The sequence below is a fragment of the Arvicola amphibius genome, chromosome 3 (genome assembly GCF_903992535.2).
Source record: "Arvicola amphibius chromosome 3, mArvAmp1.2, whole genome shotgun sequence".
In the NCBI taxonomy this organism is placed as follows: Eukaryota; Metazoa; Chordata; class Mammalia; order Rodentia; family Cricetidae; genus Arvicola; species Arvicola amphibius.
The window spans coordinates 165,565,676-165,592,640 of record NC_052049.1 but is presented as its reverse complement, the minus strand read 5'-3'; the positions used below and the strand labels follow the sequence as shown (position 1 = coordinate 165,592,640).

At 42.4% G+C, this 26,965-nt stretch overlaps 2 protein-coding genes and 1 long non-coding RNA gene across 5 annotated transcripts in view; 1 reads left to right on the top strand and 2 right to left on the bottom strand.

Annotated features, from left to right (window-relative positions):
- Positions 1 to 9,103, top strand: part of Esyt3 (extended synaptotagmin 3) — a 46,136-nt gene extending 37,033 nt beyond the window's left edge. Inside the window, exons 13-24 of the mRNA XM_038322604.1 lie at positions 295 to 357; positions 432 to 494; positions 924 to 992; positions 1,323 to 1,409; positions 2,033 to 2,182; positions 3,475 to 3,968; positions 4,521 to 4,531; positions 4,569 to 4,656; positions 5,129 to 5,260; positions 6,975 to 7,080; positions 8,596 to 8,645; positions 8,965 to 9,103. Coding sequence (XP_038178532.1) covers positions 295 to 357; positions 432 to 494; positions 924 to 992; positions 1,323 to 1,409; positions 2,033 to 2,182; positions 3,475 to 3,968; positions 4,521 to 4,531; positions 4,569 to 4,656; positions 5,129 to 5,260; positions 6,975 to 7,080; positions 8,596 to 8,645; positions 8,965 to 9,001 — 1,350 coding nt within the window. The 3' untranslated portion in view covers positions 9,002 to 9,103. The remainder of the gene's footprint in view (positions 1 to 294; positions 358 to 431; positions 495 to 923; positions 993 to 1,322; positions 1,410 to 2,032; positions 2,183 to 3,474; positions 3,969 to 4,520; positions 4,532 to 4,568; positions 4,657 to 5,128; positions 5,261 to 6,974; positions 7,081 to 8,595; positions 8,646 to 8,964) is intronic.
- A 3,563-nt stretch (positions 9,104 to 12,666) lies between these two features.
- On the bottom strand, positions 12,667 to 15,769 carry LOC119810808. The gene is made up of 3 exons (XR_005284799.1): positions 15,595 to 15,769; positions 14,561 to 14,657; positions 12,667 to 12,896 (listed from the first exon to the last, which is right to left on the bottom strand). It is a non-coding gene; the product is annotated as an uncharacterized LOC119810808 (long non-coding RNA).
- A 3,106-nt stretch (positions 15,770 to 18,875) lies between these two features.
- Positions 18,876 to 26,965, bottom strand: part of Cep70 (centrosomal protein 70) — a 52,372-nt gene continuing 44,282 nt past the window's right edge. For all 3 annotated transcript variants that reach the window (XM_038324020.1, XM_038324018.1, XM_038324019.1), the window contains 5 exons: positions 23,571 to 23,717; positions 23,300 to 23,468; positions 21,955 to 22,069; positions 20,742 to 20,821; positions 18,876 to 19,563 (listed from right to left, as the gene is read on the bottom strand). In XM_038324020.1, coding sequence (XP_038179948.1) covers positions 19,502 to 19,563; positions 20,742 to 20,821; positions 21,955 to 22,069; positions 23,300 to 23,468; positions 23,571 to 23,717 — 573 coding nt within the window. In that variant the 3' untranslated portion in view covers positions 18,876 to 19,501. The remainder of the gene's footprint in view (positions 19,564 to 20,741; positions 20,822 to 21,954; positions 22,070 to 23,299; positions 23,469 to 23,570; positions 23,718 to 26,965) is intronic.

Sequence of the window (26,965 nt, the reverse complement as noted above, 5' to 3'; positions counted from 1 at the left end):
GAGAGGAGGGAGCCCCCATTTGTTGTCTCCTGGAGAACATGCCACTCATGTTCTTCTCTCCACCAGGCAGTAAACAGCCTCTGAACTTCATTTTCAGGGAAGATGGGGTCCTTAGAGCTGTGCCAGGGCCTGCCACCCAACTTCACAGGGACATCTACCTCTGTGTCTGACATGAACCTATCCTGCTGTAATGGGCTCTCAGCCACATAAGGCTAGGTTGTTAGCTGGAGCGCTGGCTGGCTTCCTTCTGCCTGGATTCTGGGAATATTCAGTGAGGGCTGTGTCTGTTTGCAGGACCATGGTGACCACTCCTCCGCCATCCTTGTGGTCTACTTAGAAAATGCCTGCAACCTGCCGGTGAGTCATGGGACCCAACTACCCTCACAGCCAGATGCCCATGTGTTGTTTTAACTCCAATTCTTGTGCTGCAGAGAAACCCTTTTGACTACCTGAATGGTGAATACAGAGCCAAAAAACTCTCCAGGTTTGCCAAAGTAAGTAAATAAATATCATTGAGAACTTGACTCCTTTTCCCTGAAGTGACTGCAGCCAGGACCTGTCTGTCACATACATGGGCTCACTGGGTCTCCTGTGCAAGGCACTAGACTTGGCCTTGGAGTCCCATAGTGATGTATTCCAGGTGTTCTTGTTTTGGGCAAGAGTGATTTCCATTTTATAAAAAGGAAACAGAAGGTGGGGGGCCTGGGCATGTCTGTCCTAGTTCTGGCCTGCACTCGGGGTTCCTCCCCAGAGGTAGTTCTGCACAGTGCTCATGCCATAGTGTGGATTTTCTCCAACAGGAGCCATGGCTGCCCTACAACCCACTGGCATGCCTGCGGGAGGGGTGAGCATCAGGAAAGGTGAGATGTCTTGGGCCCCGCCCTGAAAACATTGCTTTCAACACTGTGGGTTTCCCCTTACAGAATAAGGCCAGCAAAGACCCTTCTTCATATGTCAAGCTGTCCGTAGGCAAGAAGACCTTTACAAGTAAGGTAAGACAATTCATTTGTAAGCCTGAGATAAGGAAATGATGCCCCTTTTTAAGGAGAGTCAGAGTAAAGGAAACTCACACTGAATGCCTAGGAAGCCTTCGGAATCCCGTCCTATGTGGCTTTAGCATTCACAATCTAAAAACTGCCAAGCTAAGTGATGATGCCACCAAAAATGGGGCAGCAGGATTAGGGTTTACCCTGGGGCATGGTCACAAGTCATGCCTTTTCTGCCACACTGACTGTCCCCTGGCTCCTCATGGCAGTAGGTCGTCACACTGAGCAGAGTATGTCCAACCTGGCACTCAGATGATCTCTCGCTTCTGTCCTCAGACCTGTCCCCACAGCAAGGATCCTGTGTGGAGCCAGGTGTTCTCCTTCTTCGTGCACAGTGTGGCAGCTGAGCAGCTCAGCCTGAAGGTTTGCCTGAAGTTGGGTTCTGGACAGTTGAGAGCGTTTTAGGCCAAGGGCAGGCGAGGGTTTTCTGTGTCCCTTGGGCAGTTTTTCCAGTAGTTACTCCCCTCCCCCCAGTGTGTTGGGAGTGTATGAGGCCCCACAAGCCCTCAGCCCCTTGAGGTCAGTGCCCAAGGTCACCACGGAGGAGACTGTGGGAAGGCAACCGGTTAATTTCCTTAGTTCTGCTTGCGATGATCATTATAGTTACACAGTCTGAGGGTCCCATGCTAGAGTCTAGACTTTACAAAAGATCTGCAGAAGAGTGACCTCCTTTTCACAGGAGCAAATAAAGGCTAAAGCAACCATCTGCCCAAGAGCTCATGGCCTATAAGTGCTGGAGCTGGGTAGGATCTTTTTGGAGCCCTGAACTGAGCCTAAATGCCCTACCATACAGCCGTACAAAAGCCCTGCTGGTTGGCCTCATGCAGACTATAATCACCTCTACTCTAGCCACTCCCGCCTGCTGAAGAGCACCACGTGTTAACTGCTACATAGTGTATATACTTCCTGAAGTAAGCACAGACTCCCCAGGACCAGAGGCAATGGCAGCACAGTGGGCTTAGCTCTCCCTGGTTTTGACTGCCCAGGTGCTGGATGACGACCTGGAGTGTGCTCTGGGAGTGCTGGAGTTTCCGCTGTGCCAGATCCTCCCCTGTGCCAACCTCACCCTGGAGCAGCGCTTCCAGCTGGATCACTCAGGCCTGGACAGCCTCATCTCCATGAGGCTGGTGCTTCGGGTAAATAACCTCCTTTCTCAGTGGGTGGGGCTGAGCTGGAACAGGTCTCAGCATTGAGTGAGTTATCTGTTGAATGCAGAAGTCAGGAGAGATGTTTGTGTCTTCATCTACTCATCGGTTAACACATTAAAGATAACCTCAGAGAGTTCCCTCCTTGATGTTGCATTATGGGATGAAAACTTTCAACAGGCTGAGTACACAGTAGGGTAGCGGTTTAAATACAGTCTGAAATGCTCTTAAGGGTATTATTAACTTTGCCGACAGGTCTGCCAAAAGTTCAGTCTCTTTGGAACCAAGAGATATTGTCACAATACAATACCATCTCTTTGTTGTTTCAAACACTACCTCCTCCATTCATTTAACCCTTTCTTCTAGAACTTCCATGCTAGATTTTTCTTCCATCCTTGATCCATGCCTCAACCTTATCTTCTATTCTCAGCTAATTTCCTCAGACCCATCCTCCTTACCACTGCACTTTACTATGTCTAGCTTACTACTTTTTCAGTATGGTTTGTATTTCGATACTAATTTTTTTCATCTTTAATTTCATCTCTCCCAAATCGCATGGTCTTTTTTTATTGTCTACATTTCCAATCCATCCTTAGTCATTTAAAATGTTTAGATTGTAATCTGTTAATTCTGTTGTCTGAAGATTTTGGGAGTAATTTTTTTTTCATGTTAGATGGGTAATGTGGCATCACAAAAAGGTTTGAGGGAGACACATTGTCTGCAACCACAATACCCAGTCTTAATGGTATGATCCACAAGAGGATCTTGGCAATGAATTTTGCTGTTTATCTCATCTGTGTGTTCAGTGACTGTTCTGTGGCTGTCATGAGTGTGGCCAGTGATCCTTGACGGCCTGGATCAAAGGCTGCTCTATGCCAGGGAGGGTAACTTTGTATCTGGCAGAAAACCACAGGGCATTACAAACCTAGATCCATTGTTATGTTAACTTAATGGGTTAAAAAACCCATAGGAAATCTGAATATGAACTAGAAACTCTTGATAGTTCTATAAGATGGTATGCTTGGGGAAGACTTTCCCTTAACTAGAATACAAGCTGGTATGCTTGGGGAAGACTTTCCCCCTAACAAGCTGAGACAGATACCTCTTGTTAATCAATCTTTGCTGCTTGGTAGAATTTTTATTCTAGATTACTTTTTTAGTGACTATATTTCAGTCCCACATTTATTTCTGGAAAAAGAATTCCCTAGGAAAGGGCTTGTTGATTGACATCTGAGGAGGAAGGGGAAGCCCTGCCTACAAACAACCCTGTCATCTGCTTCTAGTTCTTACGCGTGGAGGAACGAGAACTGGGAAGCCCATATACTGGGCCCGATGCTGTAAAGAAAGGCCCTCTGTTCATCAAGAAAGTGGCCACCAACCAGGCTCACAAAGCCCCATCCCAGGGAGAAGGCCCTGCAGATGTGACATGTGCCTCGGACCTTGCCTTGGACATCAAGGGAGCATCCAAGAGCACTGATACCACCACAGCTGTCACCACGGCCACAGAGCCTGAGCCCCCAGAGACAGGCCTGGAGTCGAAAGGCAAGGACAGTGCCAAAGGGCTCTGTGAGTCCATGGGGAAGAAGAGGAACCCAGCTACCATCTTCCTGACTGTCCCAGGCCCCCACTCTCCAGGGCCCATCAAGTCACCCAGACCCATGAGCCGCCCTGCCTTCCCATTCGCATGGCCACCCACAAGGCTGGCTCCCAGCATGTCCTCACTCAACTCCCTGGCCTCTTCCTGCTTTGACATGACAGATGTCAGCCTCAACATTGAGTATGCATCTCTCTGCTTGATCTTTTCTAATATAACTTGAGTGAAAAGTAGGTCCTTGGATGGAAGAGTAAATAGGAAATTACAGGCCTGCCCAAGTCCAGGTTTCTCACAACATGTCTTTACGAGAGGCAGCTTGAACCCTGTTGTTGGTATACAACTCTGGCTACGTGATGACTTCAGTTGTTCAGGTCCCTTCCATAGAAACATTTTCTGAATTCTGAGTATCGTGGGGATACATGAAAAGTTTAGAATGTGGACTTAAATAAGTGACTCCATGTATTAAGTGCTTCCTATGGGCTTAGCGTATTATCTGATTTAATTCATTCTTCATTATAACTCTATAAGATAGAAGAGACCATTATAAAATCCCAATTCCCTCAAGCCCCACAAGCAATAAGGATATAAGGGCCAATCCATTCCAGGGTTTATTTATGCTTTCTGCTAACAAGTAGGATAATTACACTGAATGCTGATTGTAACTTGGAAGAGAATTATTGACCAGTTGAGTCTGTGTTCCTTACATCGGGCATCCTTCTCTATCTTCAGGTGAAGGGAGGGGAATAGTTCTTACTGTGACAGCCCCCCTTTTTTCCCACAGAGATCCTAGGCGACGGCTGGGTGAGATTCAGCTCACAGTACGCTATGTGTGTCTGCGACACTGTCTCAGGGTGCTAGTCAACGGGTGCAGGTAAAGAGACCCTGGGACAGGGAGGTTTTTGGAAGTATCAGGCGACCATGACAGGGCTGCTTAGGGTGACGGCAGGAGCTATGCACTCCTAAATGATATTTGAGAACCTACAAGCCATCGGTGGCAAAAATCCTCAAAGGGGCATGTTTTTTTTTTTTTTTTTTTGTTGGTGTGCATGGGCTCAAGAGTCAAGGACTCTGCTCAGACTGCTGTCTTGAGGTGGCCAATGGCAAGTAGGTCTTCCTAAGCAGGAACCCCCAAATTCCTTGAGTACAAAATACTTGACTCTACCCAAACAGCACAAAAATGTGTGTTCAAAACAAAACCACAGCTGATAGCTCGTCCTTTAATTCTGTGGGCTTTTGTCTTTTGAATGCGGAGAATTTTAATCCTCCAGTCCATATAATCCTCAGTGGCTGGTATAGCCTTCTCCCAAATGAGTACTTAGGAACCCCTTTTCTCTGTCCATCAGAAACCTGACACCATGTACCAGCAGTGGAGCTGATCCCTATGTTCGCATCTACCTATTGCCTGAAAGGCGATGGACAAGTCGCAAGACCACCTCAGTAAAGCGCAAGACCCTGGAGCCCCTATTTGATGAGACGTGAGTGGGGCAGGGCCCAGCAAACCTCGTCTATTTCCACAGCACTGAGTGCCAAGCACTAGCAGTGTGCTGAGCTTGCCAGATACGGGGGGGAGCCTGGGGGCTGAGTTGGACAGGACAATGTGGTCTGACCTCATGAAGCCCCTATATGCTTTTTAGTGGGAAAAGGGGCTGCTATGGCAGTATATCCCAAAATGTGAACAAGGCTGCTTACATGTGCTGTTTTTAAGAGGATAAAATGTCCCTGGTGGCGGAATAGCGCATACTCTCAGCTCTCTGGTCTGTCTTCCCTCCTGCAACATAACAAGGTTGGCAGGTAAAAGATTCTTTCTCTTCGTCTACATCTGTGAAGACAGAACTGAGGCAGGCTTTTAGCACATTTCTTGCTTCTGATGATACAGTCCAGTAGTAGCAAGTTCTTATTTTTATTTATGTGTATTCCATGTCTGTAATAGTACCTACAGAGTCCAGAGAGGGTCTGGATCCTCTGCAGCTGCAGTTACAGATGGTCTTGAGGTACCTGATGTGGGTGCTGGGAATTGAGCTTCAATCCTATGTGAGAGTAGTGTCTTAGGTTTCTATTGCTGTGAAGAGACACCATGACCATGGAACTCTTATAAAGAAAAACAGTCAAGGGGTGGCTTACATTTTGAGAGGTTTTTAGTTCATTATTATCATGGTGCGACGTGGTGCTGGAGAATGAGCTGAGAGTCCTACATTTTGATTCATAGGCTACAGGAAGTGGTCTCTCTCATTGGGTGTAGTGTGACCATAGGAGACCTCAAAGCCCACCCCCACAGTGACATACTTTCTTCTCCAACTAAGTCACACCTCCTAATAGTGCCATTCCCTTTGAGGGCTGTTTTCTTTCAAACCGAACAAGCTGCAAGTGCTCTTAACCACTGAGCCACTGTATTCTTGATATCTTCAGACAAAACATTTCTAGCCAGGTTGGGAACATGACTTCTTTTCCTCTTATTTTAATCAATCATAACTACTCTAAAAGGCTGAAATCGAGTCCTCTTTAGTCTCTATCTGTCCTCAGCAAGAAGGCTCACCCAAAACTCTGCCAGCCACACCATCCACAGCCACACAAGTGGGCACTGCCTTGAAGGGGAACTCTGACACAAATATACAAAGATGTTAAAATGGCTATAGAAGAACACAGGAGGGAGCATCTGACTATCAAGACAATCTGCTACTCACTCTCTCTAAAAATTACAACAGGATGAAAGCCAGGGTTATCTGAAGGCAGACTGAACAAACCCCACCCTAGATAGAAACCCAGAAGTCAGATTCCAGGTGCCTCTCTGATGAGGCTGATTACACAAGGCTGGTACACAGTCCTCTGAAGGACACAGTCATTTTGCATGCAGCTCCAGTGAGCCTACCTCATGAGCACCCTGCCCTGCCCCTCTGCTGTCAGAACAGAGAGGGGTGAGGTGTCCGCTGGGTGGGTGCAGATGAGAGCCATGAAACAGCAGTCAGGGTAGAGTCAGGACACAGCACATTCCCAACAGCAGCTCTCTGAGGCTCATCACAAGCAGTCTCTTGGCACTTCATGGATTTAGATGACATGTCACCTGGGAGCCCAGGAGCCAGTGCTGACTCTGTGAACTGCTGAAAGCTCTTGTTTTAGTGGGAAGTAAAAGAAACTGTTTTCTGCAAAAGCGACTACATATAAATCTCACTTTGAATGTTTTGGCTTTTAAAGATTTGAATTTTTTGTTCCTATGGAAGAAGTACAGAAGAGGTCACTGGATGTTGCAGTGAAAAACAGTAGGCCTCTTGGCTCACACAGAAGAAAGGAGCTGGGAAGAGTAAGTAGCTGTCATTTATTTCCTTCCTTGTATCCTAGCACCTGATGGAATCATTCCAATTTTAAGAGCTGAACGTAAGGAGGGACAGCCTCCTCACGAGGACTTTTTGTTTTCATATATGTAGTAGGAGGACAAGGGCTGTGTCTGCTGCCTGGCCTGCTTAACCCCTGAAATAACCACACAAAAATTGTATTAATTAAATTACTGCCTGGCCCATTATATCTAGCCTCTTCTTGGCCAACTCTCATATCCTGATCTAACCCATTTTCATTAATGTGTATCGCCACTTGACTGTGGCTTACCCGCATGAGTCTAACCAGCGTCCGTCTTGGGCAAGAGAACCATGGCGGCTGCCACTCTGCCCTTCTTCCCAGAATTCTGTTCTGTCTTCCCCGCCTACCTGAGGTCCACCCTATCAACTAGGCCAAGGCAGTTTCTTTAATAACCAATGAAAACAACACAAATACAGAAGGACCTCCTACACCACATATGTTTCAGACCTAACATAGAAATATAAACTAGTGTATAAACATTATTTAGCAACCTTGAGAATATCCAAATTCAGTTTTTTGTAAGTATGTGGCATCTACTTTGGTATTACCTATTTTTATAAATCATTAAATAAAACTTGGATTGCATTAGATCAAGGTTTCTGTGTTAAAAGAATTTTACTTAAAATAAGAGGAAATATAATCTCAGGAGTGTCAAGAATACTCCGTTTGTCCAGTACTGTAGTTATATTTTAATAACTACCTTCTGTACTCAGTCTCTGTAACACCCACTTCTATGAAACTGGCAGTATTTTCTGCCTTTGAAGCAGATGGTATTATGCTCATTTTTATGGGGGAAGTTTTCGTCTTTATAACAGCCATAAACTTGAAAGTTAAAATATCTGTAATTCTGGAAGATGCCCCTGTCCCAAACAGGAAGAGCTTTTGTTCTGTTTTTGAGGCAGAGTCCTACTGTGTAGCCCTGGCTGGCCTCATTCTGCCTCTGCCTCCTGAGTGCAGGGCAGTCATCTCTAGAACACCGACTCTGGTGTTTGCATTCTTTCTGGAAAGGCTCCATGATGAAGGGAAATATCCTGATGGGTGGGTGGGTGGGGGAGGGGTTCAGAGAGCCTCACCCATAGTTGAGGAGCTCTTGGTAGTTAATAGTTGCTGGAGGAGGGGGACTCATTCTTCTTTTTGGGCATGGCTGCTGGTAGGTTTGTTGCCTGTGGTCCATACTATGCACATATGAACAGCACTAACTGGATTTAGTGGGTTATTAAAAAAAAAAGAACATGATGCTGGGATGTGGGCATATGGCAATGCTCTAGTGGGAGCTGGAGAAGGGAAATGAGGCACGTGTGGGTATGATTGTATTTAATTGCATACATGTATAAAATTCTCAAAGGATACATTTTTTTTTTTTAAAAAAAAATACCCTGCTGAAAACTGAGACCCTTCATGCTCAGCCCAGTTTACTCCAAAGTGTTCCCATTTAACACAGTGCTAATATTTGTGATTGTAGGTACTGATTGACTTATCAAAAGAAGATCTGATTAAGGGTTTTTCACAGTGGTAAGTGTGCCTTCTCCTTATCCCTGTTAACTATGGAGGACACTATCTCCAGCAGCTGCCCTGGTCTCTAGAGTTCTTTTCCTTTCAGTATTATTTCAGTGCTTTGGTTTCTAACAAAAGGAGACAGAGTAACCCTTTTACTCAGGTATTATGGACTATAGGTCTGCCTGTGGTCCTCTGAAACTGTAGAATTAATCCTGGCCAGCAACTCCCAGACAGTTGGGTTCTGCCGTCTCCATGGAAACCGTGCATGCTGCTTGTCTTGCTGCAGCCCCACATTCTCATTACTAACACAAGTCCAAACCCGACTGTCTTACAGGTACGAGCTGACTCCAGACGGACAGCCCAGGAGCTGACGATGGGTGCTATCACCAATATGTTACAAAGTGTATGAGTGTATTTTGTTATTTAAATAAGAACATATGTTTGATGGATGTGTATGCTGTATCAACTCTAACTGCATGACTGGATAGTAATGGATCATGTAAAAGTAGAACTATCTCTGTTAATTCGATTAGTTCAAATTCAGAAAGAAACTGTGGTATTTGTGTCTAATGAAGCACCAAAACCCCAGTAGTGATTTCTCACTTTGGTAATTGTTCACATCTCATTTAGGATTGCCTAAAGGGTGTGCAAGAAAAGTGCCCCGTCTCCAACACAGGGTTGGGTTGGAGCAGCTACCAGCATCCTGGGCAGTTCTGACCAAAGGAGGGCACTCTTTTGTGGAAATAAAGTGACCAAACCCAAAACTGCCCAGAGCTAACACTGCCAAAGCCCTTCTGGCTGATGCCTGTGATGCTTGTAAGCCTAGACATTTGCCCCTGGTTCTGACTTGGAGCCGACAGTGTTAGAATACGTAGGGTCTCACTCTAAGTTTACTGCTCCGGGAAGGCCTAGGGACAAACCTCTGGCATGTGGCATTATTTCCATAGGAAGCTTTAATCCTAACCCCAGGTCTACACCTCAACTCTGGGTGCTGGAGGCTGCAGAACAGTCACTTCCCAGGAGGAGTGGGGGCTTTCTGTTGTTCTCACAGATAAGTTTGAAACTTAGCTATCTCAGAATAGTAGGACTGAGTCACCCTGATATACATATTAAAAGGAAAATATGTAAATTGTATATTTAAACAAGTGCCTTTTACACATTTCAGTTTGTAAGACCGGCCTTTTTGTTCTCTTATGTTTCTTGGGTGACTGTCAAGGCCATACCCTTATCTTTCACCCATTCAGGCAATACCGCCTGCCATGTTCCTGTTGTCTTCAATGATGCTTTTCTTTTTTATTTATTATTATTCTGTGTATGATGAGAGCAGGAGGTGTTTATGTGTCACGGCACATGTGGTTAAAGGACAACTTTGTGACAGAGTTGGTTCTAACCCTTTGTTTCTGGGCATGCTTGCACCACAAAGCACCTTAGCCACTGAGCCATCTTGCAGACCCTTCTCTGATGCTCTTCTCAAGAATGGCCACAGAGTTGGGTATGGTGGCACACGGCTTTCAACCCAGCACTGGGAGGCAGAGGCAGATGGACCTCTGAGTTTAAGGCCAGCCTGGTCTACATAGTGAGTTCCAGGCTAGCCAAGGCTACAAAGTGAGACTGGGTCTCAAAAAGACAAAAACAAAAAACCCAACAACATTCCAACTAGGCATAGTGGCTCACACATGTAATCCTAGCACTTGGGAGGCTAAGGCTGGCCTGCCTGGGTTATTAAATAGCAAGATTCTGTCTCAATAAAAGAAAACAACAGTATTTATTATAGTGTGTAATATTTATAGCTCTGACTCACCTGCCAAATGTGAGACAGCCTGGTCTTTGGTTTCTGCTGCTATAGTCCTGTGCAGATGTGTGTTCAGCAGCATCCTGAGAACAGAGTAGTCCAGATACTGTGTCATCTTTTCCAATGGCCAATCCACACTGCAATAGCCTCTTCCTGTGTAGCACTTTCCACTTGAACAATTCTTGGTGGTGTTTACAAGCTCTACTAGGTCACATGCTAAGCAACTACATGTTTTAGTTTGTATCTCAACTGAACCGTAGACTACTTGATGCATAATAAAGTTTTTGCAGCTATTTCTCTTGTGTGTGTTATGTACGTGTGTAAAAAGAGACTAGAGGATGCCCGTCCCCACTTTTTTCTTTGAGACAGGATCTCCCTGGCCCAGAACTCATCAAGTAGGCTAGCTTGGCTGACTAGTGAACTCTAGGGACCCAAATCTCCAGCCTCCCTAGTGCTGGGAACACAAGCTGTACTGCCACACCTGTTTTTTGTTATCAGTATTATTGTTATGTTTATTGAGTTCTGAGACTCAAACTCAGATTCTTGTATTTGTAAGACACCTACTTTTATGACTGAGCCAACTTCCCAGCCTGATATTTCTATTTTAAATAACAAATTCTCACAATAAAATATGGCAATTGACACCCACCTTTCCTCATGGTGACATTATTTCTTCCTAAATAGACAAGGGAAAGCAGCAAAAAGAAAGAGAAAGGAACATATCATAAATATTACCCACCCTAAAACTGATAGTGGCAGAAAGGGGAAAGCCTACCAGTCCCCCACACCCATGACTACCTGGTATATTACTCACTTTTCTGTTGCTGTGATAAGCTGCCATGACCAAAGCACCTTACAGAAGAGTTCATTTTAGCTAACAGTTCTAGGGGTTCTATAATGACAGGCTGCAGCATGGCAGCAGGCATGGTGGCAGGAATAGGAAGCCAAGAGTTCACTCCTTGGACTGAAAGCACAAACCAAAAACAATGGGTGACAAGTAGGTTGAGACCTCAAGCTCTCAAAGCTGGATCCCAGTGAAATACTTTCTTCACCAAGGCTGCACCTCTTAAATCTCTCAAGCTGCGCCACCAACTGGTGACCAAGAGTTAAAACCTCTATGGGGACATTCTCATTCAAACAAATAGACCTAGTTAAATAATGAACACGGTGACATTTCTTGTGATGATTTACAGAGAAGAACTGAAGCAGTGTGTAGGAGTTAAAGGAGGTTACAGCATGGGAAACAATGTTAGCATACACCGAGGAGAGGCACCATGTGAGCATACAGACCAGGTGGCAGCAGTATGTAGAACAGCTGATTGGAGAGAGGGTCTGACCATATACAGAGCCAAGCTGGTGTGAAAACTCTCCCAAAACTAGAAAATTGGTCTAGAACCTGGAACTCTGAGGAGCTTTGATAGCCAAGTACAAAATTCACACTTAAGGTTGCTACTATAAGACATGAAGCTTAGGGAATATCAAATTGAATGATGGAGGCAGAGTATCAGCAAGAAAGACATACCAGTTAGGCTGCTAATGTATTCAAGTCCTCATGGGAAAAACTACAGATGAGTGAAACTTAAAAATCCAGGAGGCATGATAGCGCACACCTTAACCCAAGAACCTGGAAGACATGATAGCGCACACCTTAACCCAAGAACCTGGAAGACATGATAGCGCACACCTTAACCCAAGAACCTGGAAGACATGATAGCGCACACCTTAACCCAAGAACCTGGAAGACATGATAGCGCACACCTTAACCCAAGAACCTGGAAGACAGAAGCAGGCAGATCTCTGAGTTCAAGGACAGCCTGGTCTACAAGCAAGTTCCAAGATGGCCAGGGCTACACAGAAAAATCTTGTCTCAAAAAAAAAAAAACAAAAAAAAAACAAAAATATAAAACTAGGGTTGGAGAGATGGCTCAGGAGTAAGAGTACATATTGCTCTTACAGAGACCAGAGTTCAGCTCCCAGAGCCCATGTTGGGTGCCTCTAGAACAGTGGTTCTCAATATGTGGGTTGCAACCACTTTGGGGGGCAAATGATCCTTTCTCAGGGGTTGCCTAAGACCATCAGAAAATATTTATGATTCCTAACAGTAGCAAAATTAGTTATGAAGTAGCAATGAAAATAATTTTATGTTGGGGTCCCCACAACATGAGGAACTGTATTAAAGGTTCGCAGCATTAGGAAGGCTAAGGACCACTGCTCTAGAGGATCTGATACCCTCTACTGGGCTCACCTATACCTACACATACACATACACCTCCCAACCTCCATATGTACACAAAACATCCTACAAATAGACATATACATGGATGTATGGCAGACCATTGCAGACAGAGGGCCATGGCTGTAGAAATAGTGCCTGGGAGCGTGAGTTCTCAACGTGAGGTTGGACAGTTACTTACACTCAGCTTCAGGTCATCTCTAAAGTAGCATTGACACTGGACTTGAACAACAGAGGGCAACTGCAAGGAGAGAGAAGGAAGACAGCAAGCTTTTCTCTGATGAACAGTTTTCTTTAGCTGAATGGTTTTGGGGCATAATTTACTGGTAGCTCATGTTCTCAGGGTCTGCCACCACAGCCATGGCTTTCTGTGTTAGCAACAGTCTGCCATTTTAAGATTCTTAGCTAAGTGAACTGAGTGGTCCCCTTGACAGCTGCCTCTGAGGTCTAAATCAGCTCAGCAGAGGTGCTTAGCTATGTTTCATTCCCTGTCTGCTCTCCTTTAGCTCTGGGAGGCAGTGTTTGCTTTCTCAAATTGCTGCTCAGTACTCTTAAGAGTCTCTTCCTTCATCACCTCCCCTTTCAGTAGTCAAACACCTTTTATTGGTTAGCAATTCTTATATTAAGTTTTCATGTACAATGTGGCTTCTGTCTACTGGATAACAAAGTATATATTCAAAATTTTATGATGACCAACAAAATAAAGCAACAAAAACACAACTGGAATATGAAACTTCCAAATCAGTACTGAAGGAGCTTTTGTAAAGAAAAGTAACCACTTCCCAGTGAGGAGAGAGGGACACACAAGAAAACATTACAGAAAACACAGGATGGCCAGAAGAGCTCATGTGTAACAAGTGAAGCACACTGTTAGAATCTAGAATAGTAACCAATAGTTTGAAATAAAAGTACAACTATGCATGTTGCTTCAAAGGAAACATGTTGCTTCAAAAATGAAAAGGGTATGTCCAAGAAAACGTTCTATTCTGTTTATATGAACAGTAGCAAACACCACGTTAAGAAAAGGATGCTGGTATTCAACCCCACATGTTATAGAATGTGCTGGACTGCTCAGTGAGTGAGTTGCTATGCAAGGTAAAGAGGACCCCAAGAAGGCAGTGGCTATTGTAATGCATGGCTAATGTCCAGGGATGCTTCAGAGGTTTGAGATGCACCAGGCACCCAGGAGTGCTGGGCACTGCCAGGAGTAATAGCCTGCACCTGCTGAGGAAGGAGACTTTGGAGTAGTAAAAAGCATGTTGGGCCTCAAGTTCACTTACTTTGTACTGATGAATGGCAAGGTCTCTGACATTAGAGAGGGACAGATGCCAGCAGGAGAATCTCCCCAGAGTTCCATATCACATGACATTTGGTTCTGGGTTACCACGTACCAGTGGTCAGAAGACAGCCACCCCAGATGTCTCTCCTGCTGATCTTCAGGATTCCCTGAGCCCCATTTTTCAATTAACCCCAGGCCAGATGTCCACTGGGAACTTCTGTGCTGTTCTTCGGCCTGGTCATGGGGTCATCACAGCCTCCAAGTCCAACACAGTTCACAAGAGCTGTGGAGGAGCGTAAGGAGGCCCTCCACTGCCAGCATCCCTTCTCTTCCTTCCTCGGGATAATCTTAGGGTTGGGTGCCACACAGTACAGTACTTTGTCTCAAGTATTTTTTTGTTTTTTATTTGTTTTTTTCAAGACAGGGTTTCTCTGTAGCTTTGAAACTTGTCCTGGAACTAGCTCTTGTAGACCAGGCTGGCTTCGAACTCACAGAGATCTGCCTGCCTCTGCCCACCCTCCCCCCGAGTGCTGGGATTAAAGGCGTCCGCCACCATGCCCAACTAGTGTCGTCTCAAGTATTTTTTAAAAGAATTTTAAAACTTAAACCATTCAGTTGGTACTCACAGGAAGTTCCTGAACCACTCTCCCTCCTCTTCGACACTCAGAAGCTGACGACATGAAGGAAGCAGATGCTGGCTAGTGCCGGGCTGAATAGCACATCCTATATGGTAAAGGGAGAAGGCATTTCTGAGTCTGTGTGTCTTTGTCTTACCATTAGCTTCTAAAGTAGATGATATATATTCCCCCTCCTTTTAAACTGCGTGTATCTCACTGATTAACCCAGTTCAGGGAGTTTACTTCTTCACACCCACAAGAACACATGCAGTCCTAATTGCGGAACTGTATAGAGTTCAGAGTAGATACTGATTTTTTTCTATGTACATAGAAACAATTGCTGCTGAGATCCAGCATTTTCGGTTTGAGCTATATATGCTAGATATATATTGCATATGTGCATAAGGACATGTGCTGATAGCAGCATCGTTCACTATAGCTGAGACCTAGAAACCTCTCAGATGCCAATCCTCAGCACAACAGAAAGGCGAATACTCTATAGCAATGAGAACGGATGGCTTAGGCCTAACATACATGGGTGCACAGCACAATCATAACAGTGAACAAAAGGAACATTAAAAATAGCATAGATACTATAATTCCATGTTTATAAAAAAAAGAGGCACATATATTGGTTCAGGCATGCTCATGAAAAATCCCCAATTCTTTAAAATACTAAGGAGGTGACTGACATAAAAGTCAGGATGACAGTGACCTCCAGGAACTTAGGTGTGGGATAGCCATCTATGTGCTCTATTTCTTGGTTGTTACATGGGTGTTAACTTTATAATCATTTAAATTATACTGATATTTATAATGTATACATATTTTAAAAGTTAATAAATAAAATAATTAGTTGTTATTAAGATAAAGCCAGGCTGTGAGATGGCTCAGTTGGTAAAGGCTGAGTTCAGTCCCCAGAACCTAGAACTGACAGAAAATTATCCTCTAACCTCCACATACATGTTGTGGCATATGTGTGTGTATGCACACATACATAATACAAACTAAAAATGAACAAAGCCAGGCAGGGTTGTACATACCTTGCAGATGTAGATGGACCTCCATCTGTTCCAAGTCAGTGAGGGCTGCATAGTAAGTTCCAAAACAAAACTGTAATAATAATAATAATAATAATAGATGAAAACAAAAAGAACAAAATAACATTCAAGGCAGTGAACATGAATAGCAATAAAGAGTGATATTAAGAAATATATCAATTATACTTATATGTACTTAGAAAATGGGCTCAAGATACATAGAATAAAATTTGGCAAATTTATAGAGACTTTAGTATCTCCTAGACTGACAAATCAAGCAGACAAAAAAAAAAATCAATAACACAATAGCAAAATGTACCCATAATAGTGATTCTTTTGTGCAATTCAATTTTTAAAGTAGTATATGGAATATATTTAAACCATCTCAAATCACAAAGTCTGAGCAAATTCTAAAGGCTCAATAGCAAAAGACCATACTCTGTTGCTGTGATAAAACACATGACCACAGTGACTTACAGAAGAGCGTTTATTTGGGCTACGTTTCTAGCAGAATAGGAGTCCATCATGGTGGGGAGGTACAGCAGCCAGCACCAGTCACGGTGACAAGAAGCAATGTCAAGTTTACAACATAAAATGCAAGCACGAGCAAGAGAATGAACAGGAAGCAGAACAAGATCATAAATATCATAGCCTGCTAGTGATGTACTTCCTCCAGTAAGACGTCACCTCCCAACTTCCCCAGTGACACCAACTGGGGATCAAGTGTTCAAATAGCTAAGCCTGTGGCAGATGCTCTCGTTCAAACCACCAGATATACACCAGAACTTACCAAATTTTACATTCCTTGTAGTTTTTATGTTAATTACACATCAAAATTGTTTTCAAAAAATGTGTGTTTTGAATGCTTATATTTAGATAGTTCTATACATAAACCAGAGGAAGAGACCTGGTCAGTCATCCTCATCAACTTAGACCATGAAACCCAATATGGACAAGTTCAACAGAACCACCATGTATGGGCTGCCCATGCATGCTTCAGCACTGCCAGGGCATAAATTTCAAATTTCATATATAAACCAGGAACAACTGTAGTACTTTATAGGTTTAAACAATTAAAATTGAGTAAAGGTAGACATAATAACAAGGGCCTAAACTATTTGCATTAGTGTGACTGTCCTTAATGGCCTGAGGCACCTCCAAAACCCTCCTGTCCTCTGGAAAAGGATTTAAAAACTTCTGTTTTGAACTAAGAGCTAATTATGAGATTAAAACTAGCCACCAAAATTTAGATTAATATAATGAAAAAAAATTTATTATATAAATACAGGTGCCCATGGAGGCCTGAGGCAGGAGGCACCAGATCCCCTTAGGGCTGGTGGTAGAGGCAGTTGTTGAGTCATCCAACATGGATGCTGGGCACCTGGGACCCTTTGCAAGAATAAGTACTTTTTATTTGTTTTCTGTTTTTCTGAGATGGTTTCTCTGTGTAACAGTTCTGGCTGTCCTGGAACTCACTCTGTAGACCAAGCTGGCCTCAAACTCACAGAGACCCACCTGCCTCTGTTTCTCGAGTGCTGGGATTAAAGGCGTGTGCCACCACTGCCCAAGAATAAGCACTCTTAACTGCTGAGCCATCTCTCTAGCTGCCTATTATAATCTTTTAATTATATTTCTTCTTTTTCCCAAATATTGTTAAGGCCAGGTGTAGTGGCACATGCTTATAATATTAGCACTTGGGGGTGGTGGAAATAGTTCAGGAGTTCAAAGTTAGCCTTGGCTATAGTAGGTTCAAAGCCAACCTGGAATACAGGACAACCCACCTCAAACACAGGCATACGCACATATACACATTACACACATTGTCAAGACTTCCAACCTTTGGCTTAGAGAAATGGCTCGGTGGTTTAGAGCATATAGTGCCCTTGCAGAGAACCAGAGTTCAGTTCCTAGTACCTACATGGGGCTGTTCACACCCAGTTGTAACTCCAGCTCCAGGGGATCCAGCATTTTTTTCTGGACTCTGAGGGCACCTGCACTCAGCACATGATATGTTCATGTGCACGCATGCATACACACACACACACACACACACACAAACATGCGTGCACGTGTGCGCGCGCTTTTAAAAAATAATGAAAGCAAATTCTTTAACATCTTTAAAAAGACTTCCAAACTTCCTCACAGAAATTTCTTAAGAGTAATTTTGCCAATTCAAAATGAATAACCAAATGCTTTTTCTAATGAATCCATCTAAACATTCTAGATTATAGGCTAGTTACAGTGGTTTCTCAACCTGTGAGAAACGACCCCTTTGGGGGTTTAACAACCTTTTCACAGGGTTTGCTTAATGATGGAGGAGTGTCTACGTGTTACTTTCATTGGTTAATAAAAAAAAAACTGCCTTGGCCCTTTGATAGGACAGAAAATTAGGTAGGCAGAGTAAACAGAACAGAATGCTGGGAAGAAGGCAGTGAGGCAGACGCTTTGGTCAGTCAGTCAGTCGCCATGAAGCCAGCCACCAGGTCAGACATGCTGAATCTTTCCCGGTAAGACACCACCTTGTGGTGCTACACACATTATTAGAAATGGGTTAATCAAGATGTGAGAATTAGCCAGTAAGAGGCTAGAGCTAATGGGCCAAGCGGTGTTTAACTGAATACAATTTGTGTGTTGTTATTTCGGTGTAAAGCTAGCCGTGTGGGATCCGGGCCGGAGGAAAAGCAGGCCTGCTTACTCCTCACTGCAGCTTAAGACCATCAGAAAACACAGATAGTTACAGTATGATTCATAACAGTAGCAAAATTACAGATAGTGACAGTATGATTCATAACAGTAGCAAAATTACACTTGCAAAGGAGCAATGAAAATAATTTTATGGTTGGGGTTACCACAACATGAGGAACAGTTTGAAAGGGTCACAGTATTCAGAAGGTTGTGAACCACTGGGTTAGTATTTAAAAATTTAACTACAGGTTAAGAAAGCAAAGAATTTTAAAGTAAGAAAGAACCTGCCTGTTTTTTGGCACTCTCCATACTACCATGGTGTTTCCTAGAAACACTTTATGACAATAATTCATATCAACCAGCAGGAATGGCATCTTTAAAGAAGGACATGGGGTAGCCTAGAGTAGCTTGTGTTCATGGATGTCATGCAGAACACTGCCCCCTCATCATACTGAATACAGAGCATAGAGAATAAGCAGAAATCAGTAAGAACAGGACTCTTACATAAAATGCAGTAAGGAGGAATCGATGGCCAAAGAAATAACATGACTCATTATTTATAAGCAATACATGTCGCCACTATGAACACTTACATCTGGAAAGTCTTTACAAAAATTTTATTTGTGATTTTATTTCTTTATAAAAGTACATTACATCAATATTGCAAATAAGAACACTTTTTTTTCTGAAAAGTCTTCTACCTAATCATCTATTTCACTCATGATTAACTTCCTACCTTAATACAAAGACACTACCTTTCTGCTTTGAAAGGTATCTTAATAGAATATGCCCATTAGCCCTTGCCTGGAAGGCAGTGGCTTCCTTTTGTTTGGGCTTAGAAAGCAATTGACATTCTTTTTTCTCTGACCAAAAAGTCATTAAGCCTTGAACTTAAATACAAGTATCTATAATTTACAAATATCCCTTAGTCTCTTTTGTTATGCACAATCTCTACCTTAAAATAACCATTACATTTTAAAACACTCAAGCATTACTTAGGAAGTGATTAAGGGATCTAAAGTCATTGTACTATTTTAATAACTTAGCAGCTACTTTCTATTAAATAATCAACAACTAAAACTTATATGGATTGAGAATGACCCAATGGCAAGAGGATGAATTCTGAGGACTGATACATTTTAGAATCTTGTCTCAGGATCAGTCCTTTAAAATAGTTAAGATGTTAAGAATGCAATTTACACCGTAAAAATGATTTAATTTGTTTTCAGTATGAAAGTACTTTTAATTTCTTTACTGCAGGTACAATGGCATCCAAGTCATCAATTTCTGTAATAGAAAAAATACAAATTATAAAAAGAGTAATTTTTCTAGTGAAAAGCTCATAAAAATAAGAAAGTCTTCACAGACAAAATTCAAACCCTAGGGCAGCAATAGCAGTGAGTGCTCTCACACACATGGAGTCTTCTCCAAGATCAGCTAGCTGTAGGTGTCCACTGCCTCACACAGGTGTTTCATTGAGCATCTGAAATTTTCCCTTTGACTATGGCATTGATTTTATCATCAGCAAAGCCTTGGTAACACATCCAGCTGGCTGCACTTATGATACCTTGGTACCTCTTAAATCTGTACAGCCAACATGGGTCCCAACATGCATCCTAGCCAGACAACGCATCTCTTTTCTGGGTCTCCACTTAAGGATTTGGGAAGTGATTTCTTCTTAAGGAACACAGTGTTCCTTCTTGATCCTTTTAGTCTCAGAATGGAGTGCTCTCAGCCCTTCTTTTGGGAGATCTGTTCAGTAAGAAGTGTGTGGCACCCCCAGAACAAAACTCAGGGACATGGCTGGTTCTGGTCTGCATTTTCAGACAAAGCAGTTCAGGTTCTTCAGAGGCTTCCTTCTGAGTTTGATTTTTCTTCTAAGGCATCAGATTTCAGTGAGCTTTAGCCAGAATTCACATTCTACAGCTCCTGCTCACTGAGAAAGCAAGTACTTTCCCTTATCCTGACACATCTCTAATAGTAGGGTCACAATGACAGAGCCAAGAGTCTCACAGAATATGCCATTTCTAACGAGAAGGCCCCAAAACAAAATAGTCTCACAGGGCTGGAGAGATAGCCCAGCAGTTAAAAGTACCTGTTGCTCTTGTAAGAGGATCTGGGTTCAGTTCCCTGAACTAACAAGACATAACTGTCTGTAACTCTAGTTCCAGGGGATCCGACCACCTACCTGGCCTCCACAGGCATCTGCCCATACATACATACAGGCAAACGGTCATACACATAAATATTTAAAAAGAAAAGAGATAGTTGCTATCTCTTTATAGCTGTCTTTTTCTGTTCTGAGAATTAATCCTAATTGGCTAGGATTAATTCTGAAAAGTGGTTATGACTTTCTACACTTTCCACCAAACACCTAAAGTAACCAGGAGCCCAGTGTCTAAAGACACCCTTCTCTCAAACCCACTGACATCTTAAGAGAGTCAGCCACCATCAACAGATCTTACCTAAGATTTCAAGAAGATCATTAGTAAAAGCTTGAAATGCTGGAAAAAATTCCTCATGTTCTTCCAATTTGTTGATAATGCTATTTAAAAAATACACAGTTTACAAAAGCTTCCAACTTCGGGTTTTTGCATTTGATGTTAACAGGTAGTTGCAGACAAAACACTTTCAGAGTGAGAAGAAACTAACTTGCTAAATTGAATATAAATGTGATGATCAATTACAGCAATCCTTTCAAGATCTTAATTCACCCTAATACCATTTTCCTTTTATTTTTTTAAAAATCATCTTTAGAATATTTGCTAAAAACAGGCTTCTCTACCCAGTATGCTATTAAACGTTAAGTACCAGTCATCAGAAAAACAGTGGAAAGGAGGGGAGAAACCAAGGGAAAAACATTAAATATGAGAAGACTCCACTGCCAGGTTATATAAGGGTTCTTCCAGGAAAACTTGCAGAATATATGGATGATGTGAGGGGTTGGTGTGTGTGTGTGTTCCCATAGTTTGCTGAAAGTTGTTGAAGGCCTCACTGTCTGGGGGGGATTATTTTTTGGAGTGGGGGTTACTAGAGAGAGAACCAGAGTTACACGCCTCGTAAACACAAGCTCTACCACTGAGCTACACATCTGCCTTAGCCCCATTTTTTATATATATATATATATATATATATATATATATATATTAGGTTTTATATTAGTTTTATATTAATCTTAAAAATCTTTAATATTGATCTTCTAAACAAAAAAGTACGTGATTAGTAATGACTCAGTAGTTTCGTAGTGTCCTAGAAAGAGTATAGGTTATAGTCCAATTCAGGAACAGATTATAAAGACTTTAATTTCTCTCTCTGTAACTTCCCCTGGGAGTGAGTTTCTGCTAGAGTCTCCAGCTGCCCTAATGTGAGTTTATAAGCCTCGACAATTTTTATCTTGAGTACACGTGACATTTTTTTCCACCTCCAAGGGTGTATGACTCTTTAAGGCTATTAAGTTATTTTTGAAAGGCATGGTGACACACACCTTTGATCCCAACACTCTGGAGGCAGAGACAGGCAGAGCTCTTTGCCTTCGAGGCCACCCTGGTCTACAAAGAATTTCAGGGCACCTAGATGCTGTCTCAAAAGAAATGTCACTCCTGATAAGTAACTTATAAAGCTTTGGAAGTCTTTACTTCTCAGCACTTGAAACATTTTGGATACATTTCTAACATATACCTTTGTAGGTCTTCAGGTCCTAAGACTTGCTTAACCTGCTCGTTCACATCCTCATTAATTATCTTACACAATTTTCCAACTGTGCTGACTAGCACACACAACGAGGATGAACTGTCTGTAAAAGAGAAATGAAAACATAAAATATTAAAAAAAAGAATTTCCAAAATCATTACACTCATCTAACATTTCCTACTTCAGTTACTAATTTTATTTTGGTGGAGAAAAGGATTAATTTTTATTTATATTAGCTTACATGTTTGTGTAAGTATATGGGGGTGTGTACCTTGGAAAACACAGAGGCTAGAAGAAAGCATTGGGTGTCCTCCTCTATCCCCCTTTGCCTATTTCTTTAAGACACACTACACACACTACCTCCTTGAGCCTGGAGTTCATACTTTCTTAGCTAGGCTAGAAGCCAGTGGGCCTCAACAATCTGTCCCCATTTTCCTCAGAGCATGTCCAGCTTGGGATCAGAAGTCTAGACTCATGACTGCTGAGAATGTGTTCTTGACTACTGAGCCATTTTCCAACCCTGTCTGGGGGTGGTTGTTGTAAGCCAGGGTCTTGAACTTTTAAAAAAATACTTGCCAGGTGGTGGTGGCAGAAGGCAGGTGGATCTGAGTTCGAGGCCAGCCTGTTCCACAGGGCACGTTCTAGGACAGCCAGGGTGATTACACATGGTGGTTGTTGAAAAACAAACAAAAAGATCTGAATGTGTGTATGCATGTATGTATGTGTGTGCATGTATGCATGTGTATGCAAGTCCTTTTACACACATGGAAACCAGAAAAGGGGGTTGGATTCCTTGTAGCTGGAGTTAAAGAAATTTGGAGATGTCTGGCTTGTTACAGGGGTGATGGGATGCAGACTCTGTCCTTATAATCTCACAGCAAGTGCTCATAACAGAAGGGCCATTTCTCCAGCCCCTGACCTTGAACTTCTAATCCTCCTGCCTCCATCTACTGAGTACAAGGATTCTCTATGTGCACCACCATGCCCTGATTATGCAGTATTGAGAATCAAACCCAGAGTTCATGCATGCTAGGCAAGCACTCTACCAACTAGGCTATATTCCTATCCCTGTTTTTCCTTTTTGTGGTTTTGTTGTTGTTTTGCTTTTTAATTAAAAGGACTTTTGTGGGGTGTGGTGGTGCACACACAGAATCAGCAACTGGAGCTCTTGGGAGGTGAAGGAAAAAGATCAGGAGTTGGAGATCAGCTTTGGCTACAGTGAGAGCAAGGCAACACTGTTAAAGCAAAACAAAACAAAAAGCCCACACCTATTTTTTGTTAATGTATTAAGAATAGTTCTTAAATCAGTGCCAAAAATGACAAGGGTCATCACCTAGTTCTAAGAGCTCCTGGAGGTTTCTCACGGCATTGTTCATTTCTCCAAGCCTGGTATACACTTCATTCATCCGGGGATAGACTCCATTTAAAGACTGCACATCAAATAGCTTTTGGAAGTGAGAAACGATAGCTTGCAAAGTTTGAAAGTTTGGCATGTTGGGGCTCTACAAGAAGAAGGTGAAAAGATAGTTTACAATTTGAAATAATACTGAAAATTTAATATAAAAAATTTTAAAATGGAAAGTTATGTAAGTATCAAGTTTTACCTCCTTCTTGTTCTCAACCTCTTCCAACATGGCATCCACCATGAACAACAGGTCTTCTACTTTGAGAGCTTCATTTTCATCCGGTTTCTTTAAATTATGCCAAGGTACCAGTGCTGCTGCCAGTATTTTTAAGGACTTATACAAATCCTTTACAATAAAAGAAACTACATGCATTATTGGTTACAAAATAGTTTGTACTGTAACACTAACAACAGTAATAAGGTGGTCTAAAAATACATAGCTATATAATCATCATCAGTATATTTTAATACCATTGCCAACTTAAAAGAAGTCTAAATGCTTTAAGCAATAATGTTATTTAAGTAGTTCTATTGTTTTTTAGATTTTTTTTTTATCAGTGCTGGAGATAGCCTAGGCCTCCCTCACAAACACAAAGCAAATACTTTACCCCTGAGCCACATCCCTAGCCTAGGCTTTAAATATTTCTGTAGGACCTTTGAGATAAAATGTACATATCAAAATACTCATCTTTACTAGCAAAATTTGATGGTTCTCATCTTTTCACAGTGGTACAAAATACCACCACTATCTAATTTCAGAACCTATCCATCTTCCAAGAACAAGTCCCACACCTAGGACTGGAGAGATCGCTTGGCAGGAAGAACTCCTGTTGGTCTTCAGAAGACCCAGTTTCAGTTCCCAGTACCCACATGATGGTTCACAACCATCCATAACTCCAGTTCCAGAGGGTCTGACGCCCCCTTCTGACCTCCATGGGAACCAGACATGCATGTGGTGCACAAACATATGCAGTCAAAATGTTCATACACATACAAATTTTAAAAATAAAAAAATCCCATATCAGCATTATTTGTAATAGCCAGATCCTGGAAACAACCTAGATGCCCCTCAATGGAAGAACGGATAAGAAAGTGTGGAATATATACGTATTAGAGTACTATTCAGCGGTAAAAAACAATGACATCTTGAATTTTGCATGCAAATGGATGGAAATAGAAAACACCACTCTGAGTGAGGTAACCCAGACCCAAAAAGATGAATATGAACCTTCATCTGGCGCTGGATGGAGATAGAGACAGAGACCCACATTGGAGCACTGGACTGAGCTCCCAAGGCCCAAAGGAGGAGCAGAAAGAGGGAGAACATGAGCAAGAAAGTCAGGACCGTGAGGGGTGTGCCCATTCACCGAGACAATGGGACTGATCTAAGGGGAGCTCACCAAGGCCAACTGGACTGGGACTGATGGAGCATGTGATCAAACCGGACTCTCTGAACGTGGCTGACAAGGAGGGCTGATTGAGAAGCCAAGGACAATGGCACTGGGTTTTGATTCTACTGTATGTACTGGCTTTGTGGGAGCCTAGTCTGTTTGGATCCTCACCTTCCTAGACCTGGATGGATGGGGGAGGAACTTGGACTTCCCACAGGGCAGGGAACCCTCACTGCTCCTTGAACTGGAGAGGGAGGGGGAGGGGAGTCGGGGGAGGGGAGGGGAAATGGGAGGAGGGGAGGAGGTGAAAATTTGTAAAATTATATAATGTAATAAAAAAATGAAAAAAAAATCTCACACCCACAAAGTCCTTTTCTATTATCCTCCAACCTCTATAACTACTAATCCACTACTTGCTGCTATGGATTTGCTTACACTTTTCATTTTATGTAAATGAAATCATACAAGTGACCATAATTCTTTTGAGAATCCCCTGCATTTACTATTGATGGGAATGAAAATTGTATAGCCATCATGTAAAACAGTACATAGAGATTCCTAAAAAAAAAACTAAAGAAAACTGCCACATAACCTAACAATCTTACATCTGGATATGTATCCAAATAAAATATGTTTAAAAGATGCCAGTGCTCACGTGTTTACTGAAGCACTACTCAGAATTGCCAAGATATGGGATCAATTTAGGAGTGTAACGATAGATGAATGGCTAAAAAGAAATAATGTGTGTATGTGTGATACAAACATGCACATGTATATGATGATATCAGCCATAAAAAGTATGACATCTGTCATTTACTGCAACATGGACAGAACTGGAAGACATTACGTTGGGTGAAATAAGACAGACACAAATACCACATATTCTGACTTATAGGTAAAAGTTTCAAAGGTTAGACACATAGTGGTTCCCAAAGCCTGAGAAAAGCTTGAGTAAGAAGGAATGGAGACAGGATGGCTAGCAGTCAGGGTGAGCTGGATAAGAGAAATAATCTGGGATTTCTATACCACAGTAGGGTAAGTAAAACGTGCATGGCTGAGAATTGTTGATGTATAATTATATGTTCACTGAAAGTAAAACATATAATAAGGCCAGGCTTAGTGGTACATGCCTTTAATCTCAGCATTAGGAGGCAGAAGCAAGTGGACCTCTGTGAATTTAAGGTCAGCCTGATCTACAAGGTACATTCCAGGACAGTCAAACTTGTATAATGAGGCCTGTCTCAAAAATAAATAGGCAAACGTGTAGTAATAGTATGTATTGCTACATTTCTCTTTTCCATTCATCTCTCAAACCCATCATTCTCTTTTAAGTCAGGAATCAGACCTAAGGAAAAAATATTAACTGGGAATATGTCTGCCCAAAACTGGAAAGTTCTACATTATAAAAAAACTCCACATGAGACACCAAAGGGATTCATGTACTCTCCAAGCTGGATTCTGAATCTGTATGATAAATAATAGAAGCATTCCTAAAGGCCATGAACTACTTCAATGGCAGAAGAAGCTAATTCTAGTCAATGGCCTCAGGTGTCCTTACAATAATTTTTTTTTCAAGACAGGGTTTCTCTGTCGTTTTGGAGCCTGTCCTGGAACTCCCTCTGTAGACCAGGCTGGCTTCAAACTCACAGAGATCCACCTACCTCTGCCTCCTGAGAGATGGGATTAAAGGTGTGTGCCACCACAGCCTGGCCGTCCTTAGTATAAAGCTAATTTCTTGCCTCCTCCTATTCAGAAAACTACACAGTGACAAGAACTCAGCGCTCTTGTAAGCCTTTCCTGGACGCTGTGACCAGAGTGACCTCTCCTAGCAGACCCTGGAGGACCAGTCACATCTCATTCCCTTACCACAGGTGTCCATCTTTATGGCACTCAGTTTTTCCTAGCAATATATGCCATAGTTATTTAAAATGTCGTGTTTTAGCATTATTTCATCTCACCAATTAGTCTGAATTTTATGTTCACATTTTTGCAACACGTTCCCTGTTATCTGACACATAGAAAAACAACTGTGCCTATTAATTTGGTTCTTGCCTTTGTCACCTTTCTCATCTAGTCTTTCCCTTCTGCTGGAAAGACGAGGGCTATTTCTAGTCTAACTTTTCTGAAAAGGAGAACAGTAGTTAGCACTGCTACCTCCTACAGAGAGCTCTCTGCCAAGCAGTGAGCGGGAAATGACAGATTC